At 42.7% G+C, this 21407-nt stretch overlaps 1 protein-coding gene across 7 annotated transcripts in view; it reads left to right on the forward strand.

The window, feature by feature from the left end:
* The window catches only part of tanc2a (tetratricopeptide repeat, ankyrin repeat and coiled-coil containing 2a), a 1096529-nt gene that overhangs the window by 834980 nt on the left and 240142 nt on the right, over window positions 1–21407 (forward strand). For 5 of the 7 annotated variants that reach the window (XM_085966617.1, XM_085966618.1, XM_085966621.1 and 2 more), the window contains 2 exons: window positions 4830–4955; window positions 13424–13459. In XM_085966617.1, coding sequence (XP_085822743.1) covers window positions 4830–4955; window positions 13424–13459 — 162 coding nt within the window. The remainder of the gene's footprint in view (window positions 1–4829; window positions 4956–13423; window positions 13460–21407) is intronic. The other 2 variants (XM_085966619.1, XM_085966620.1) reach the window with 1 other exon arrangement.

The raw sequence follows: 21407 nt of genomic DNA on the forward strand, positions 1-21407 counted from the left end.
TTTTCCCCTTATTATTCCTTATCTCCACCCAAACTGTTTCACTATCCTGCTCCTTTGACCCAATATCATTTCTCTGTATTATAGTGATTCCTTCCTTTATTAACATAGCCACCCCACCTCCCCTCCCTTCCTGCCTGTCCTTCCTGATTGTTAAATAACCTGGTATGTTTAATTCCCAGTCATGGTCACCCTGCTGCCATGTTTCTGTAATGGCCACAAGATCATACCCATATGTCGTTATTTGTGCCATTAACTCATTCATTTTGTTACGAATGCTACGTGCATTCAGATAAAGAACTTTCAAATATGTTTTGTAACACCTAGTTCCTGTTTTTTCCCCTTTTAGTACTTTACTTTTTACTCCATACCTTCTGTCCCTTCCTGACACGTTCTGTTTTTTAATTCCCCCACTGCTACCTAAGTCTATGACCTTCTCTGTTGTCATTTCTATTATTTGCTCTCTAGAAACCTCCCCCCCACTAATTAGTTTAAAGCCCTCTCTACAGCCCTAGTTATATGATTCGCCAGGACTCTAGTCCCAGCACTGGCCAAGTGGAGTCTGTCCCAACGGAACAGCTCCCTCCTGTCCCAGTACTGGTGCCAGTGTCCCAAGAAGCAAAACCCATTTCTCCCACACCAGTCTTTGAGCCACGCATTTAACTCTTTAATTTTATTTATCCTAGCCAAATTCGCTCGTGGCTCAGGTAATAACCCAGAGATTATTACCCTTGAGGTTCTGTTTTTTATTTTGACCCCTAGCTGCTCATACTCCTTTAACAGAACCGTCTTCCTTGTCCTATCTACGTCGTTTGTACCAACATGGACCACGACAACTGGATCCTCCCCCTCCCACTCCAAGTTTCTTTCCAGCCCAGAAGAGATGTCCTTAACCCTGGCACCGGGCAGGCAACATAGCCTTCGGGACTCCCGCTCTTGACTGCAGAGAACCCTATCTATCCCCCTAATGATACTATCCCCTACCACTACAACATTTCTTTTTACTCCCTCCACTTGAATGGCCCCCTGTACCACGGCACTGTGGCCAGGTTGCTCATCCTCTCTGCAGTCCCCGCTCCTGCCCTCACAGGGAGTAAGAACCTCGATCCTGCTTGACGAGAGCAAGGGCTGCGGCTCCATCAACACTGCCTCCTGGATCCCTGTACCTGCCTCACTTGTAGTCACACCGTCCTGTCCCTGACCACGGATTACATCTGCATTAATTAATTTCATAGGTGTGACCATCTCCTGAAACAGAGAGTCCAGGAACTTCTCCCCCTCCCTGATGTGTCGCAGTGTCTGAAGCTCGGTCTCAAGCTCTTTAACATGGAGCTTGAGTTCCTCTCGCAGCAAACACTTATCGCAAATGTAATCACTGTGAGCCTCAATGGGGTCCACCAGCTCCCACATTTCGCAACAGTGACACATCACCTGTTCACCCATATCTATGTAATTAATTAAATTTATTATTATTAGTTATGAAGACCCTCTGCCCCGATATAGATGATACTATTACACCACTATTCAATAGGACTTACCAACTTAAAGGAATAAAAGAGAAGGAAGAAAACCAACCAACCAGCTGATCACCAACCTCCTCCTTGAATACTGTCTGTGGGGCCTGTTTGGTTGACTCATCTCGCTGCTCCGCTTCCGCAGTGTTGTCTAAGCCTGGGAGTGGGGAGCAAAACAGAACAAAAAACACACCCTCACCTCCCACTTGCCCGAACTCTCCCTATTACCAAACTCTAGCAGCACTCAATGCACAGCACTCCGTGCACAAGCACTAGTCCTGCCCCTTTTATGTTATGCTCTCTGGTGACCAACTCACGGAAACAGTTTCTCCTATTTACCTTATAAAAACTGTCAGATCAGTAAATAATTAAAAACTGTTCCTTCCCTGTTGCCCATTCTTTGTCACAGCAGTAATTTGTTTAAAAAAAAATGAGCAATGTTTATGTCATTTTCTGGGTTGGCTGTCGAATGTCCAGGTGTTTTCTGCTGTAGCAGCATAATAATGCGGTTTCGCGGGCACCCGTGCCAAGAGGCCCGAGGATCGGCAGGAATTGGTCCTCGGGCCTCGTTTGCATCTTCAGAGCGGGTTGCTCCACAGGACCCGATGGGAAAAATCAATTTCGGGCCTCGTCGGCAGTGACCCTCGGGTAAGTCTCCGACGTGGAGTTGGAGCGGGCTACGGGAGGAAAGTCGGGGGCAGTCTCAATGATTGGAGTCAGTGGAGCAATCATGCTCCTCCTGGCTCTGCAGGAAGGTTTGAAAAAAATTGAAAAAAATCTACCTATTATTGGTGGCCACAGGGGATGTTGAAGAGCTCTGAGCAAGGGAGGCCTGGCTCCTGCTCCGCTCATCCTAAAGTAATTTCACCAAAGAGATCCTTCAAGAGGAGTTAGGCCCCTCATTTACATATCCAAGGGGTCCAACGCCAGTTTTAAGGGGCTGCTCAGTACGCCTAAAAATTGGGCTCGGCAAATTTAGCAGTGGACTGAAAGCCTACGTAGATTGGTGCAGGCCGTCCCACTGCTAAATTGGCAAGCGGTAAGCCCCAAAAAAGCGCACAATGCATACTGATTTCTGCCCCAAAGTCTCTGCAAGGTTCTAAGCTACAGAATAACCTGGTGTGGAGCAACACTGACGCATTGCAAGCACCCTATCTACTTAGGAGTCACCCTTGACCGATGCCTCACCTTCAAGAACCACATCGAGAAGACAAAGGCAAAAGTGAGCGTACGAAACAACATCCTGAATAAGCTCACTAACACAAGATGGGGCACAAGCCCGAAAACATTGCACTTGCTCTTTGCTATTCCACTGCCGAATACGCCTGCCCTGCATGGGAAAGGTCTACTCGTGCCAAGAAGATGGATGCCGTTCTGAATGCAAGCTGCCGATTTATCACAGGTTGCTTAAAACCAACAAACACCAACAGCCTATATATCCTGGCGGGTATCGCTCCCCCTGATATAAGAAGAACGGTAGCCAGCAAGAAAGAGCGACTCCGTCAAACATCAGATGAGAGGCACCCTCTGCATTGTCATACACCTACACCCAGCCGCCTAAAGTCAAGAAAGAGCTTCATGAACAGTGTTGTTCCATTACAATCAACCTCATCTGAAGCCCGCATCGCCTTGTGGAAAGACCGGCTCGCCAGTCTTGAACAACCCCCAGCGATGGAAATTTTACTTGATGAAAGCCTTCCCCCCAGGAGCTAATTGCAACTGGGCAACCTGGAAGTGCCTTAACAGACTTGGGACCGGTGTAGGTTGCTCAAAGGTGTCACTAAGCAAATGGGGATATTCAACCAGCGCGACAACTTGTGAATGTGGAACTGAGGCACAGACTATGCAACATCTCCTGCAATGCCCATCGTTAGAGGAACCCTGCACTGTTGCAGATCTTGCTGAATTCAACAACAAGGTGCAAAAATGTGTCCAGTTCTGGCTGGGCTATGTATAGACTGTCCGTGGACACGACAAGAAGAAGTAGTAGTAGACTGGTTTGTGTTGGATTTTAGGGAAATCAGTAAGATGCTGGAACTAAGGGAAAGAGTCTGGCTGCATTATACAGAAACTACCAACTGGATCATTCGCAAGTCTCTCTTTGACCTTTGTGGTCATTTATTTTATGTGCCGAACCCTAAATCTGCTAGCAGCAAGTATCTCCATCTAGTGGAAGACAATCATTACTGAACCTAATTAGAACTGGTTATTTATTTATTTAAAATAGTTTAATGATTAGGATAGTTCGTAGCCTTGTGTGTCCAATTATTATGCCGTGTATGTCTGCTTCTAACATAGAAATAGAAAGCACCGTGTTTGCTGAAACCACCTTCAAGCTTTATCGGCATCTACCTTAAAACTTCATGTTTCGTGTTGATGTACACCCTAAAACCTCCCATTTAGTGGTGTTGACATCCACCTTAAAACTAGAAGTGCATTTGATGGCCGAGTCTGACCAAGATAATTTGTAACAAAGCTGTGTGCACGCTGTGTGTGTCTGAGAGATCATTTCAAAATGAAATCCTATGTTATAAATGTCAGGCCATTGATATATTTACTGTGTTTGCAAAGTCAAATACTTAAAAGCTCACTTTAAAAAAAAAAAAAAATTCAGCATAAATTATAGCAAGTGATTTTCCACCATCTTCAACGAAGAAACAACTTCTAAATGTCAGTACTGGTTTCATTTCCAGACCACTTTGTGTATATAATCAAAAGCCATAGTAAATAGCGAGTAAAAGGTTTAATTTATTCTGAGGTTTCAGAAGAAAACTAAAATAAAGCCCTCTAAAGCTGCGCTTGTGTGGTTTTATGATGCTGTGTGAAGCCTTCAATTAACTTATAGTCTCATTCCTAAATGTGTTCTATCTCTTGAGTTTTGACAACTGTTAAAACACAAATATCAAAATGTCTCTTGACAGCAAATTATTATTGGAAAAAGTTTTATTTTACTATCCCTGTAAAAGAGCACATTAAAAAAAAGTTCAGTCTCACTTGATCTGCTTCAGAGAAAACCTGAACGGAATAATTTGTGGTCTCCCCAGATAGGAGCCCGCAACCTGCGAAACTGTTTGGTTTGCCCAGAGTCACATTCTCAGCTGCTGCTCTATTTTTGTGAGTGTGCGTGATTGTGCCGGGGGTCCCTTTATTCCTCTCGATCAAACATTTCTGATGCAATTCCAAGCACCTTTTAGCCTAGCATGGCTTGAATTTTTTTGTCGTCTTCAGGGAAAAGCCCTGTGTTTCAAGTTGCCTTTTTGTTGATTCTTTCGGTGTTTGACTGTAGCCTACGCTCAAGACAATGTTTTTTTTTTCCAGCTACAAGTTCTGCCCATCTGGAGGATCTAGCTTATCTGGATGAACAGCGACACACACCACTGCGGACATCTCTGAGAATGCCACGGCAGCACGTGGCAGGAGGTCGCACCCCACAGGACCTGCGAGGTAAGCAGCAGGACATACTGTACTATGTTGCATGGGATTTTGTTATCCGGGCCTTTTCCTCTGTTTGACAGCCTCTGTACTGTGCAGCATCTGCTACAGTCTACAGTGCTGCACATGAGGGGCTGGGCCGTTCTCTGTACAGCCTTAGACTTCTTATTGCCATTTTTATTCTGACAATAACTTGAAATGTCAACACTTCAAAGCAAGTGCTTCTGTGATCTGGCCTGTGCATGTTAATTAAAAGTATCCGTCTTAGACACCTGCTTTTGTACTTGAAGAATTATTGGTGAAGCCAGAATGATGAGTGACGCCCTACTGGTATGGCTTTCTGGGACTGGCTGGTCCAGATGGTGGGAAAGAACAATCCAGTGAGATGTGGCTGCTTACATTGAGAAGGAAGTCCTTTCAGCTATTTGTTTGTCTTGTTTTTAAGGATCAGTCCTATTTTTGCAGCACCTCCGTGTTTCTTTTTCAAAGGAGTTAATTTTCAAAAGAATTGCACTTCTCCATCTGTTGAATAGATCACTTCCTAACTCCTGGGGCAGTCACTCAACCTGCTCTTAGGATCTGCTAATGTCACGAATTATTTGCCGCACAGTGCGCAAGAACATCCTGCGCTGACTTGCCTATCAACAATATTTTATTTTGCCTCTCTACTTTGTGAAGAAACACCTCCCCTCTACTCAGTGCATTGTTTTTCCAGTCAAGTTTAAAATTAAACTTTGTTATGCACTTCTGCGGAATCCAGGACATGCATCAATTTTTCCACCACTCAGTGTAGAAGCGTATGTGTGTATCAGTATGCTATATCACTAGATTGCTAAGGGTAACTTTGTTCAGAGGCAGTAAATTTTTTTAAAAACTTTTGAGATGTCCACAAAATAGGTCTGACAGATCAAATCATAGGAGCAGGAGTAGGCAATTCAGCCCCTCGAGCTTGGTCCACTATTCAATGAGATCATGGCTGATCTGTATTCTCGCTCCATCCACCTGTGTTGGCTCTATATCCCTTCATACCCTTGGCTAGCAAAAATCTATCCATCTCATATTTACTATTGTTAATAATTGACCTAGCATTTACTGCTTTTTGTGGGAGAGAGTTCCACACTTCTACCACCCTTGGCTTGAAGAAGTGTTTCCTAACTTCTCTCCTGATCTTAAGATTACGTCCCCCGGTGCTAGACTTCCCCACCAGCGGATAACATTTCTCTCTACCCTATCAATTCCTTTCAAAATCCTAAAAACCTCAATCAAAGCTACAAAGCTGGGTGGGAATGTAAGTTGTGAGGAGGATGCAAGGAAGCTTCATCAAGGGGATATGAACAGGCTAAGTGAGCGGGCAAGAACATTGCAAATGGAATATAATGTGGAGAAATGTGAAGTTATCCACTTTGGTATGAAAAATAGAAAAGCAGAGTATTTTTTAAATGGTGAGAGATTGGGAAATGTTGGTGTTCAGCAGGACCTGGTGTCCTTGTACTTGAATCACTGAAAGTTAACATGCAGGTTCAGCAAGCAATTAGGAAAGCAAATAGTATGTTAGCCTTTATTACCTAGTGATCTCATTGAAACATACAAAATTCTTACAGGGCTTGACAGGGTAGATGCAGGGAGGATGTTTCCCCTGGCTGGGGAGTCTAGAACCAGGGGTCACAGTCTCAGAATAAGGGGTCGGCCATTTAGGACTGAGATGGGAAGAAATTTCTTCACTCAGAGAGTGGTGAATCTTTGGAATTCTCTACCCCAGAGGGCTGTGGAGGCTCAGTCGTTGAGTATATTCAAGACAGAGATCGATAGATTTTTGAATATTAAGGGAATCGAGGGATATGGTGATAGTGCAGGAAAGTGGAGTTGAGCTCGATGATCAGCTATGATCTTATTGAACGGCGGAGCAGGCTCGAGAGGCCGAATGGCCTACTCCTGCTCCTATTTCTTATGTTCTTGTGTTAAATCACCCCTTAGCCTTTTATTTTCCAGGGAATACAAACCTAGTTGATATAATTTCTCCCAAAATTCCATTCCTTGGAGCCCTAGTAACATTCTGGTGAATCTGTGCTGCACTCCTTGAAAAGCCAATGAATCCTTTCTAAGGTATGGTGTCCAGAGCTTTCCACAGTCCTCCAGATGTGGTCTTACCAGGGCTTTGTATAGCTGTAGCAAAACTTCCTCCCCTTATCTTTCTAACCAGAGGGCTAGAATATAAACATTCCATTCGCTTTTTTGATTTTTCTTTTGTACCTGACTACTATAATTAGTGATCTGTGTACATGGACCCCTAAATCTCTTTGGACCACCACTGTTTCTAGCTTTAAACCATTTAAACAATAATCGGATCAATCCTCTTTTGGTCCAAAATGGATGACCTGACACTTAGCATTGAAATCCATCTGCCGCAGTTTTGCCCACTCACTTAATCTATCAATGTCTCTTTGTAATTTTATGCTCCTGCCTACACTATTTACTATGCCACCAATGTTTGTGTCATCGGCAAAACAAAATCAGAATAGTTCACTCCTCTCTAAGAAATACTGAAGCTGTGCAAATGCTGTAACAGTGGATATTGAACCCTCTACACTGAACTCTCCATTTCCATTACTATCCAGAGTTGAAACCTTGGAAGCTGCACATCTGTAGTGTTTGGGAAAGAATTCAAGGAGCTATGAGGGGAAAGAGAACAGACACAGCTGCTTCTCTTCAGTTATGAGCCTGTAGCGATCTTCCGTCCAGTAGGTTTAGGGGTAACCTATATAAACATTAAACCGATCCAAAACAAAATACACTGTAGATATAATCTCAAACTCAAATCCCAATAGTTCTTAAAATAAAAACAGAAAATGCTGGAAATACTCAGCAGGCCAGGCAGCATCAGTGGAGAGAGAAACAGAGCATTTTCTGTTGTTGTTTCAGATTTCCAGCATCCGTAGTATTTTGTTATTGTATTAGTGTCCCAATAGTTCTTGTATTGAACTATTATGTTGGGTAAAGCTCATGGGGTAAAAATTCGGTTGCTTTGCGCCCCCCTAAGAGGGCGCTAATGGGGCGCAAAGCAACCAGCGCCCGAGCGCGGCGCCTCCCACGAAATTCAGCGGGAGGTTAGAGGCGGCGCTAACTGGTAGCGCCCCGCAGCGCTGTGTTGTTGGCGATGACATCATCACCATGTGCAGCGCCCAGCCGCGATCCTCGGGAGCGCTCCCTGACTTACCGCCAGACGCGATGTCCAACGGGGTCAGGGGGGCCTACCTGCGGCCGGGGAGGTGCGGGGCGGCCATTTTTGTTGCTGACCGCCTGCCAGCACCTGCCTGTGTTCCCGTCCCCAGCCTCCTGAATGCCCCCCCCCCACCGTGGAGTGCTGGCTGCGCTCCAAGAGCCCGGCACTTCTCTTGAGTGCCGGGCTCTTTTGCCGGCACTCCCGATCCCCGGGGGCCCAGCTGGGCCCCGAGTCGCGCTGCACAAGGCCCCTCCCCTTTAAGAAGGGGAGGAAGGCCTGCAATACCACGGCGCAACGTGCTGTAGCGCCGCGATATTCCCTCACAGCGCCCCAAGAGGGATGCGGGGCTCTTCAAGTAGCGCTCCACTCCCCTCTTGGGGCACTACCACTCAATTTCTGTCCGGGGGGGCGCTAAAAGTAGCGCCCCGGTGAATGGGGCGCTACTCAATTTTTAGCCCCATAACCCTTGACTGCTCACCATTGCACTTTGACTGTATATTTTTATATTCTAGTAAATGTATACGCTGCAAATTTTTAAAAATGTTCTCAAAGAATAATGACACAAATTTTCAACACCAATCTCTTTTTTAAGCCCTTTTAGAATTAAACAACTTTGTTTATTGGTAACAGCCTTGTTTTGTTTATCCTGCATCATGCAGTCTTGGTTAAAATGATTTCAGTTCTTTCCACAGGAAGTGAGCCAAAATCAGAATATTCCGTTGCTAGACTAATTTTAATTTTGATGCAATTTGACACAGGCTGAAGAATATTGAACATAAGACTTAAAAAAAAAAAAAAAAAGAACTTTCATAAAATCATATAAATTTCAGCAGAGCAGGCAACCATTTGACCCCTCGTTCGTGTGCCAGTACTTTGCTTTATATTGGAGTTATCTACTGCAATCCCCTTTCTCTGTTCATTCCCCATACCCTTTAATATTTTATTATTTTTAGCTGTTCATCTAATTCCCTCTTAAATGTCATGATTCACCCAGCTTTAATGTGGTGATTTATTTAATTTTCTAATAACCTTTAGTGTGTAAAGTTTTCTTCTAACCGCTGTATGCTTCTAGTACCAGTTCTGAGTTTATGCTCCTTGTTACCTATTTACTGACGTTCAGATCCTTTCAAAACTTCAAACACTTAAGACCCTCCCCCTTAACCTTCTTTGTTCCAGTGAGTACAGCACCAGTTTTTCAAGCCTCTCACCATAACTGTATTCCCTCATCTGTGGTATAATCATAGTAAGCCTATGTTACACCTTCCCCATTGCATCAACATCCCTTTTATAATGGATGCCCAATAGTGGACACACTACTCTAACTAGCCTCTCTGTAACGGTTTTGATTCGATCAGTAAGTTGAGAAATAGACCATCGAATCACACGTGACCAATATTAAATGATGCACCTTTCCAAGTTGTGTTTTCTGCTCCATTCCTCACCTTGGAGTTTGAGACAGAAGGGATTCAGTATATGCAAATATCCAGAAGGGTCATAGAGTCTTAAGTCACAGAGTCATAACAGCACAGAAGGAAGCCATTCGGCCCATCGAGTCTATGCCGGGTCATATTGCACCATGGTTAGTGGAGATGATGGGTCATATCCAACTCTTCACTGCACCCCCCCCCCCCCCCCCCATTCTCACAAGAAAATGTAGAATACAGCACTGTTGAGAAGTGCTGTATTCAAGGATACTGCTGGGAACTGATTGACAGAATTCATTCCAGCCTTGGTAAGTGGATGCCAATGACTAGTGTTCTCTGGCACTAGGGCCTTTTCCAAGTCATTGGGATGGTTGAGCTGTTTTCAGTGAAGGTGTAGAAGCAAACTCATAAACTGATGTATATTCTGTCCATAATCACTGTCCTTTCTTCACAAATGAAGGTACTGGCTGGTACAGGTACACAGCTTGAGAGGGACAAAAATACACTTAAAAACAGGACCAGTAAAAAGGCCCCACTAACTATGAATGCACCCACGTTCTGCCCATCCAAAATATAAACAGACAATTGGTTCAATATTTCTTCTAGTATTTTCCACATCAGGGTTTTTAAAATGGCACTTGTTTCATTTACTCAGCACATTCAATACATTTAATAAATGTTATGGCTCTGTAAACTTTAATTCTGTTTTTGTATAATTATTAAACATATAAAAATTAATTTTTGGCAGTTCAATAAACATTGCACTGAATTCGCTACCAGATGGTGGTAGATTTGTGTCCCAGGGCTGCAATATGTTGCTGAAGTCCACCTACTGTGTTTGTGATGGATATTCACAGTTCTTGGTCAGACATTGAGTTAGAACACCTCATGGGTAGTGGAGTTTAGTACTGCTGCTGGGGAAAGAGGACAGATAACATTCATATTGCCCGACTGCAGGCATACTTTACATCATTCAACATGGAGCAATATTGGCAAGTGTTGCAGAGGAGTTTTAAGACCTCGACTGCCCTGCCCTTCCAACTGAATTAAGTTACATCCTGGTGGCTAATCTTTTGGAGAGAAAAATTGGGGGATGTTTTTCTTTCTTCGTTTTATTCCCCACCCCCCTTTTCTGCTGCTTGTCCCCATTCAACCTCAGTCAGCTCGAATGACTGGGTCTGAGAGTTACTGACTGAAAGCCAATTCTTCCTCACTGCTAACCCCCAAATTACCCAGAACTAGGGAAACTGCTCAAACCAAGGTAAGTAGGTTGAAGTAATTAAGTGGCATGGCAACGAACTTCAACTCCTGAAACTGGGAGTTGAGCAGCGATTGTCTTCAGATGCAGATCCACCATCAGCCATTTCTTTTTGCATGCCCTCTAGGTAGGAAGTGCTATTTACTGCATTTTGAAAGCTGGAAGGTTTTCAAAGATTATCATGATGCCATTTATATAAATACAGCTGGGGGTGAATGAAAACATGTTCCTGAGCTCTGAGTCATGTCTTCCTCATCTTTCTGTGCAGTGACCTGTGGAATTGCAGTAGATACAATGTCAAGAGCTTATAGTGGAATAGATTGATTTCCCCCCCAAAAAATGACTTTCATTCCAGCACAAATTTGTGTTTTTTTTTAAGTAGCCTTGTAACATCCCTTTGTCCTATTTGTGCATTGGCTAAGGAGAGAGGGAAAAGGAAATCGGGCACTGTAAAACGGGCTGCCGATTCACTATCACCTGTTTTGAACTTTCGCCCAAGATGAATTTCACCCCATGTCTCACAGGTGTAAATGATTTGCATTAACCTTTTCTAACTGTCAATAAAACACAGGTGAAATCATTAGTTGGCTTCAAAATTCAGGTTTTTCTTTGAAAATTGAAGTAACATTAAATGAAAAACTGTCTCCCTCCTCCTCTCCTGATCTGTAACCATAATACACTTTCTGGAGTTTATACAGACTCCACTCAACTCAAACAAAAAGGTACAATAAATGTGTAATTAGAATAGTGTTGTTTTTTCATATACAGACACTTCTTTTAAACTATAAAAACACTCTGTATAAATTTTACCCTGATTAAAGCTTTTGAAATTTGTCCACTTGCTTTTCAAAATTATTTGAAGAGGAGGTACTGAGCAGAGAGTGCTAGAACATAAAGAAAAATATTCCATCAGTACAACTGACTGATAGTGATGCATCCTGGGCAATTAGGTACAGGAAACTTTCTAGTATCCGGCACTGACGGGACCGAGTTGGTGCCGTCCCATCAAAACTGCCGTATAAAGCAGCGCTAATGTTAAAACATACGGAGCTTCTCAGCTCCGTATGAAACAACAAACCCCGTTGCTTAGCAACAGCTTCAAAACAGTCGGCCGCAGCTTAAAAGCGTCTCTGTAGCTAAGCAACAGCTTCAGCTAGACGTTTGGGAGCCACGACTGGGAAAAAAAAGCAACGAGAAGTTAAAAAAAACTTATAGGAAACGGCTCCTGAATTTTGCCGGTAGATAGAGCTTTCCGGACATTTAACCTCCGGTTAAACGAAAGTTTCCTGCACACTCTTCATACTTGGACTGCACAATCTAAATTGAGCTCATGGAGTCACAAGTCTGGACAGAAATATCATGTTGAAGCCCAGGCTTTTGAGAGAATTTAAATAAAAACTTTAATAAAGGCATTAAATGACACAAAAGACAATTCAATGGATAAAATTCCTGTTACTGTGAAATATGTGTTTTTTTATTTGTTTAAGCCACTTTTTTGCATATTAGAAATTTCAGTTACTAAGAAAAAAGGCAGGTGAAAAAAATTCAGCAAGCATTTTAAGCAATTTATGGGAAGCTGGTGGCCGGATTGTGCAATCCAGTGATGGCTTTCCGTAGATAAAACCCATTATTAATGTGGACATAGGAATTGATAATGGGGAAAAAGTTGACACAAAATGTGACAAAAATATGACGACAAGCAGTGTGATCAGAACCAAGACTTAATATGTGTAATAAGAATTTAAAAAATCTGTTTGTAATGGTGCAGAATTAAAGGCCTGGTGTATGCATTACATATTCACATAGGCTGTGCCATGTAATTGTATCACACCCTGGGCCATGTTTGCTGCAGGGTATGTTCAGGTTCTGTACTTGATTGTCCCGCAGTGCCAAGCTTTTGAATTATAGTTTTACATTACTATTTCTTTCTCACTTGCACTAACAATTCCCATAAATTAAGGAGAGCTTCTGTACAATCCTTGTGCTCTTTTAATTTTAGCATAATTTAATCTAACAAATGTTGAGGATAAGGGTAAATCAACCTGGCTGTTGTGTACCTAAAGTGAGTTGAACCCAAATCATATGTCAGTCCTGCATAATACTCCTCATATACTTTCTTGACTGCTGCAATGCTGAGGCAGTACACAGATTTAACTGCGCAGTGTCTAAACATGCAATCTTATCCACTCATTTAGTGATGCATTTTAGGCCTAGTATTTGCAATAACTTTTTGATTAAGAGTTGCACTGCAAGTCGTTGAAGATACAGTGCCAAGAATAGAACAACAACAGAGCCTGTAGTTTATCATCTCAAACGGTTGTTGCAGCTGATTGTGCAATGTGGGTCTAAGCAGGTGCAAAATGTTACATAATATACTGGTTCTCTGACAGGAAAAGAAAACTAGAATAAGGCTCTACTGTTTGCTAAACCTGTGCCGAATGAAATGTAATTGTTTAGCATCAGAGGTCTGTGCCGTCCCATGCTTGAAGCCTGATGCCTGTTTATTATTGCTCTTCTGCTTGTGATTTTTGCTAACATTTTACATCACTTTCTGGCTTTTCTCTGCTTTTTGCTTTAGCCTCCACTAATGCCCATGCTTGGCACACTCATTCACGTAAGTTACAATTCTTGTCAATATAATCTTTAACTGTTTCATGACTGAATTTCATTTGCAACTGGAGGTGGCATAACTTATAGCTGCTCCATAATTGATCGCATCCCTTGTGTGTAGGTGCAAGCTAAAGAAAGATGTTTTTGAAAATGTTAATTCTAAATTATGATGGTCATTCCCTTTCCAGCAGATATCAGTATTGGGAAGCGGCCGTTGTTGTTCTCTGCTTCTGGCTTTTGCTTCTTGCCCTGTTAAAGCCAAGAACCTTGGGCAAAGAACAGATTTTACTGCTGAAAGTATTTACAGTTCCAAACTGTCTAATATCGATTTCCACTGCAAACTAAAGCCTAGATTTTTCGATTGGCATTAACCCATTAATTTTAACACATTAAAATAAGACCAATTGAAAACTCTAGGCTGAAGCGTTTCAAAAACTGATCAGATTTGAAACTATAAAGGTTTTTGAAGAAAGCTCCATTAATTTGAGCTGTAGCTAAAAAAGATTAAAAGCTACAGCAAATTGTGAGAATGGTGAATTATGCCCCATGTCTTCTACTTCTAATAGATATCGCCACAATAACTATTTACAGTGTGTACCTGAGGGAAAGAGGGAGTTATACTTTTCTTCATTTTTTAAAATGATTTTTTTAACTGCATCCCTACTGCTGCCCCAGATGAGATCAGCTAACTCGAAGTGCTGACGGACTAAAGCTGAAATCTTCCTTCCTGGATAGGTCAGTTATAGATTCAAGCAGTGAATTTACCAAATAAATCCTATCCTGTCCTACCCAGAAGTGTGACTAATTTTGGGTCAAAGACATCTCTCTGGTGTATTCTGCTTTCAGCCGATGTATAGTCTGTTTCTTCAGGATGACCCTTCTATTTTATTTAACTGTTAATATTACTGTTATGCTATGCATCATCTCAAATGTTGCATGGCAACCAAGGAAACTTGCCTATTTGCAGAAACCAGGTTCAGCTGATCACTGAGACTGGTAGTTTGAACCCTGATCCTCCAAACAGGAGACCAGTAATCTCTCTGGATCTATGAGCTCACCCATCATTTCAATATTACTAAATTCAGTATGCCATAACAAAAGACAGCTGGTTGAGGAATACAGCCATCTTCAAAACTACAGAAAACAGGCTATGATGGCATCTCTTTACACCAGATGATCTAGCCCAATGTGGTATTAGGAGCAATGATGGTTTAATTTGTTCCCCAATATAATCAGAGCATGTTATTTGGAACCCAAAGTTTAATCTGAAATCTGAAAATTAACCCTGCAAATCCAGTGTCAGGATTCTCTATCCGGGTTAAGCATTTATCTTTAGCTATTGAATAGAAAGGACTTTCATAAGGTTGACTGCTGTTAAAGGTTCATTATACAGCATAATGAAATCTGTCAATGAGACTGCTCTAAAATGATTGTCTGGTGACAGTTCTACCAATGCCTTCACAAATCAGATGCGTCCCTGCATTAAAAGCCATCAGAGGTTCATCCAAAGATAGCGGTTGTAAAGTGTTCTGCATGCCACAGAATTGGTAGCAGACTGTTTATGGATGTGGTACGACATAAAAAGATAGTGTAGGGCTCCACCACCGCTCAATTAGTAAGCGCACTACCAAATATGTGACTGAGCTATGCAGAACAGGAAAGTCTCAAGTTTAATCCTTAGTCTGTGGGCCATGGGAATTGGCTGACTTTATCCAGACCAGCAGTAGGGATGCTGCAAATAACTTTAATGTCCCAGAGTTAGGGAGGAGCAATTAAGCTCAATCTGATAATTACTCTCGGAAAGTTCAAGTGTGGCCATTTGGTAATAACAGGATTGATCTTGGTTGCGATGCCCCTGTGGTTGACTGACCTGCAGACACTCGCTGTCAACACACACACTGCCTCATGTGGCGGCTGTTCATGTCTATCGGAGGGTGCCCACTGCCCTTGGAATTGTACTTCAGCGCGAATCAGTGCTCCCTACAGATGGAGAAGGCAATATATCACCAGGAAAAAAAAACCTTTGTATAAAACGTAAGAACATAAGAAATAGGAGCAGGAGTAGGCCATTCGGCCCCTCGAGCCTGCTCTGTAATTCAATAAGATCATGGCTGGTCTTCTACCTCAACTCCACTTTCCTGCACTATCCCCATATCCCTTGATTCCCTTAATATCCCAAAAATCTATCAATCTCTGTCTTGAATATACTCAACGACTGAGCCTCCACAGCCCTCTGGGGTAGAGAATTCCAAAGATTCACCACCCTCTGAGTGAGGAAATTTCTCCTCATCTCAGTACTAAATGGCTGACCCCTTATTCTGAGACTGTGACCCCTGGTTCTAGACTCCCCAGTCAGGGGAAACATCCTCCCTGCATCTACCCTGTCAAGCTCTGTAAGAATTTTGTATGTTTCAATGAGATCACCTCTCATTCTTCTAAACTCCAGAGAATATAGGCCTAGTCTACTCAATCTGTCCTCATAGGACAATCCCCTCCCATCCCAAGGTGAACTTTTGTTGCACTCCCTCTATGATAAGGAGAACAAAACTGTACACAATACTCCAGGTGTGGTCTCACCAGGGCCCTATATAATAGCAGTAAGACATCTTTACTCTTGTATTCAAATCCTCTTGTAATAAAGGCCAACATACCATTTGCTTTCTTAATTGCTTGCTGTACCTGCATGTTAACATTCAGTGATCTGTTTACAAGGACACCCAGGTCCCTCTGAACACCAACATTTCCCAATCTCTCTATTTTTCCTACCAAAGTGGATAACTTCACATTTCTCCACATTATATTTCATTTGCGATATTCTTGCCCACTCACTTAGCCTGTCTATATCCCCTTGAAGACTCCTTGCATCCTCCTCACAACTTACATTCCCACCTAGCTTTGTATCATCAGCAAACTTGGATATACAGGAAACTCTCGTTTAAACGGCACCTAAATATCCAGAATTCTCTATTAACCAGCAAAATTCTCACTCCGAAAACAACACCTCAATAACCGGCAATGTTGCCGAGTCCAAGTCTCCCGTGGTGGCCGAGTTAGTCAGTGGGGGTAGTTCTCCAAACCGCCACTACTTGGCTTCTTGGCGCTGTCGGAACACCTCGATCCCCCTGTAACAGGAGTCTGACTCTCCCGCGCTGCCGGTAGTCTCTTCTGATCCGCCATTTTACAGGGGTACTGTGTGTCTCCCACGCTGCTGGTAGTCATTGCATTGCATTACCCTCAACTGGCAGTACTATACTTAATCAAGCATCTTCCACCATCCATTTCACACAACATTCTGTAGGTGAGTACCCAATTACTGTATACTGCACATTTCTTGATTTTTTTATTTTTCTTTGTTAAAAATAGCCTCGGTAGATAACTCTCTCCGTCATCCGGAATTTTTGATCAACCGGCAACACGTCGGTACCGGATACCAAAGAGTTTCCTGCATTACATTCGGTCCCCTCATCCAAATCATTGATATAGATTGTGAATAGCTGAGGACCCTTGCGGTACTCCACTGGTTACAGCCTGCCAACCCGAAAATGACCTGTTTATTCCTACTCTGTTTTCTGTCCGTTAACCAATCCTCAATTCATGATAGTATATAACCTCCAATCCCATATGCCCTAATTTTGTTTAATAACCTCTTGTATGGCACCTTATCGAATACCTTCTGAAAATCTAAATACACCACATCCACTGGTTCCCCCTTATCTATTCTGCTAGTTACAAAAAATTCTAGCAGATTTGTCAAACACAATTTCCCTTTCATAAATCCGTGTTGACTCTGCCCAATCCTATTATTATTTTCTAAGTGTCCTGTTACCGCGTCCTTAATGCAGGAAACTCTTTTTTTATCCGGCCCCGATGGGACCGGCGTGGTGCCGGTTGATCAAAAAGTCCGGATTACAGAGAGGTATACTTACTAAGGTACGAGAGCCCCGTACACGACCACAGATCCAGGCGTCCCTGTTGCATGGCAACAGGTGCAGGAACCCCGGTTACACGGCCACAGGTGCAGGAACCCCGGTTACACGGCCACTAATATGAAGTAAAACTTACCTAAACCTACTCCTAAATTTTGCCGGTTAAGAGAGATTTCCGGTTATTTAGGTGCCGGTAGAAAGAGAGTTTTATGTAATAGATTCTAGCACTTTCCCTACTACTGATGTCAGGCTAACTGGTCTGTCGGTCCCCGTTTTCTCTCTCCCTCCTTTCTTAAATAGTGGGGTTACATTTGCTACCTTCCAATCCACAATCATTTGTGTACTGATGTAAGATCTGACTGCCAATAGTGTAGCTGTGAAATGTCTATAATGAACTTCATCCTGTTCTGTCAAGTATCTCTGAGAATGAGGTTTCAGGATGACATATGCCAGCGGGACCGGAGCACATGAAAAAATGTTTAATAGGATAGTGATTATGGATATAACCACTTGTGATGGAGTCGAAAACTTGGGGCCATAATACAAGATAGTCATTAATAAATCCAATAAGGAATTCGGGAGAAACTTCTTTACCCAGATTGATTAGAATATGGAACTCACTACCACATGGAGTGGTTGAGGCAAATAGCATAGATGCATTTAAGAGGAAGCTAGATAAGTACACGAGGGAGAAAGGACTAGAAGGTTATGCTGATCGGGTGAGATGAAAAGGGGTAGGAGAAGGCTTGTGTGGAGCATAAACACTGGCACAGACCAGTTGGGCCGAATGGCCTGTTTCTGTGCTACAAATTCTATGTAATCTGACCATGGAACTGAAAAGTGATTTTGGGAAATTGTAGAGTGATATTGTGTGGCTGTAAATATCAATCTGATATTGAGCTGATTGATGACCAGCTGGTTTATCACATTACTTATCATTTCAAAAGGAAGCAAGAAAATTTATATCAATAATAGAATTCAGCAAAGGGATGCTGTTTTCTTGAATAGTTTAGGGCTGCTCTGCCATGCAAGAAAATTGCTTTCTACTAAAAAAAAAAATCTCTCGTCTGTCTCTTCCTTTTCCTTTTTGCCCCTCTGCATTTTCTGGTGAAAAGATGGAAAATTATTTGAAGAGGAAATTTGTATTCACTGGATTTCAAATTAAAGGAGCAAACTGATCACCTGTCAGAGTGCTGATGTGGAGTGGAATAGATTGTAGGGGCAGGGATGCAGGGAGTTCTGATCTCAACTTGAATCTCATAGCACCAAACTCATTTACATTCCAAAATTTCATGAGCTTTTCTGCAATTTTTTTGTGAGGAGGGGGAATAACAGTTGTGTGGTGAATAAGTTTGGTGAGCTACAAGCACAATTAGCCATGTGGCAATATGATGTGTCAATAACAGAAACGGTGCAGACTGGGCACTTAATATTCAAGGGTACAAGGTGTTCAGAAAAGATAGGGAAGGAAAAAAGGGAGGTGGGGCGGCAGTGCTGATTAAGGAAGACACTGCAGTGTTGGAAAGGGAGGATGTTCTTGGGACAAGGACAGAATCCATTTGGTTAGAGTTGAGGAGCAAAAAGGGTATGATCACACTATTAGGGGTATTCTATAGGCCTCCAAATAGTGAGAGGGAGGTAGAGGAGCAAATGTGTAGGGAAATCGCAGAGATATGCAAGAGCTATAGAGTGGTGATATTGGGGGACTTCAGTTACCCAAATATTGATTGGGATAATGCTAGGGTAAAAGGAAAGGAGGGGGAGGACTTTCTGAAATGTGTTCAGGAAAATTTCCTTGTTCAGTATGTTCTTGGCCCAACTAGGCATTGCTGGATCTGACGCTGGGGAATGAGGTGGGCCAGGTCGACCAAGTGTCTGTGGGAGAACACTTGGGTACAAGTGATCATCGTATCATAAGATTTAGATTAGCAATGGGGAGGTGCCTGAGGATTGGAAAGTGGCAAATGTGACACCATTGTTCAAGAAAGGGTGTAAGGACAATCTTAGCAACTACAGGCCGATCAGTTTGACATCAGTGGTGGGTAAAGTTTTAGAAACAATAATCAAGGAAAAAATTAACAGGCACTTGGAGAGGTTTAAGCTAATTAAGGAGAGCCAATGCGGATTTGTAAAAGGCAGATCGTGTTTGACTAATCTAATTGAATTTTTTGATGAAGTAACAGAGAGGATTGATGAATGGAATGCAATGGATGTTGTCTACATGGATTTTTGGAAGGCGTTTGACAAAGTACCACATAGAAGGCTGGTTAACAAAGTTGAGGCTCATGCAATAGGTGGGTCAGTGGCAGCTTGGATAAGGAATTGGCTTAAGGACAGAAAACAGCAAGTTGTGGTAAATGGCTGTTTTTCAGACTGGAGGATGGTAGACCGTGGTGTTCCCCAGGGGTCAGTGCTGGTGCCACTTTTTTTATGTATATAAATGACCTGGATATTGGAATACTGTGTAGAATTTCTAAATTTGCCAAAGACACCAAACTTGGGGGTGTGGCAAACAGTGACGATGATACCAATTGACTGCAACAGGGCATAGAAAGGCTAGCAGAATGGGCAGACAAGTGGCAGATGGAATTTAATAGAGAAGTGTGAGGTGATGCATTTTGGCAGAAGGAACAGGGAGAGGCAATATACACTTAATGGCACAGTTTTTAAGAGTGTGCAAGGACAGAGGGACCTGGGAGTTAATGTGCATCGGTCCCTGAAGGTGGCAGGATATATTGAGAGAGTGGTTAACAAAGCATATGGGATCTTGAGCTTCATAAATAGAGGTATTGAGTACAAAATTAGAGAAGTTATGCTGAACCTCTATAAAGCGCTGGTTAGGCCACAACTGGAGTATTGCGTCCAGTTCTGGCCACCACATTTTAGGAAGGATGTGAAGGCCCTTGAGAGGATGCTGAGGAGATTTACCAGAATTGTTCCGGGGATGGGGGATCTTGGCTACAAGGACAGGTCGGAGAAGCTGGATTTGTTTTCATTAGAGCAAAGGAGGTTGAGGGGTGATTTGATAGAGGTGTACAAGATTATGACGGGTTTGGATAGGCTAGATGGGGAAAGGCTGTTCCCACTAGTTGATGGTACAAGGACTAGGGGACACAGATTTAAGGCTTTGGGTAAGAGATACAGGGGGGACGTGAGGAAAAACTTTTTTACGCAGCGCACGGTGATGACCTGGAATTTTCTGCCGACGGAAATGGTGGAAGCGGAGACACTCAATGTTTTCAAAGGGAGACTGGATAGGCACTTGAGGGAAATAAACTTGCAGGGCTACGGGGATAGAGCGGGGGAATGGGACTGATTGGATTGCTCTACAGAGAGCGGGCATGGACTTGATGGGTCGAACGGCCTCCTTCTGTGCTGTTATGACTCTATGACTCAATTGAGGAATGTTAGGGAATTGGAACATGTCCGGTACTCCAAGTCAGGTATTTCAGTTTTGGGTTTGCAAACACTCACTGAGATAGTTCTAATTGGTTTTGTCTTAGGATTTGAGCTTCTCTGCAGGCAGTATTCAGGATTGCTGCAGGTTATGAAGGAAAGTTGGTATGGGGAGTTTTGCAGCAAGGTTCTGCCTTTTCACAAAGGGTATTTTTGGAACAATTGCATGTGGAACTGATTATATTGATTTCTAATGATTTTGAAACTTGGCTTGTCATTTCTCTCTGGTAATTGTAGTGGTACTAGACAATGTTGTGATAGCACCACTATAATCATTGTGGAGTGAGGCAAGGAAAGTCTTCGCAGAAGCAAAATACTGCTGGAAATCTGAAATAAAAACAAAAAATGCTGGAAATACTCAGCAGGTCGGGCAGCATCTGTGGAGAGAGAAACAGAGTCAATGTTTCGGGTTGATGACCTTTCATCAGAACTGGAAAAAGTTAGAGATGTAACAGGTTTTGTGCAAGTACAGAAGCAGGAAAATGATGGAGGGGAGGAAAGAACAAAAGGGAAGGTCTGTGATAGGCTGGAAGGCAAGAGAGATTAAATGACAAAAGGGATGATGGTGCG

Source organism: Somniosus microcephalus, chromosome 24, assembly GCF_052327205.1.
Source record: "Somniosus microcephalus isolate GS21.2 chromosome 24, FLI_Smic_1.0, whole genome shotgun sequence".
In the NCBI taxonomy this organism is placed as follows: domain Eukaryota; kingdom Metazoa; phylum Chordata; class Chondrichthyes; order Squaliformes; family Somniosidae; genus Somniosus; species Somniosus microcephalus.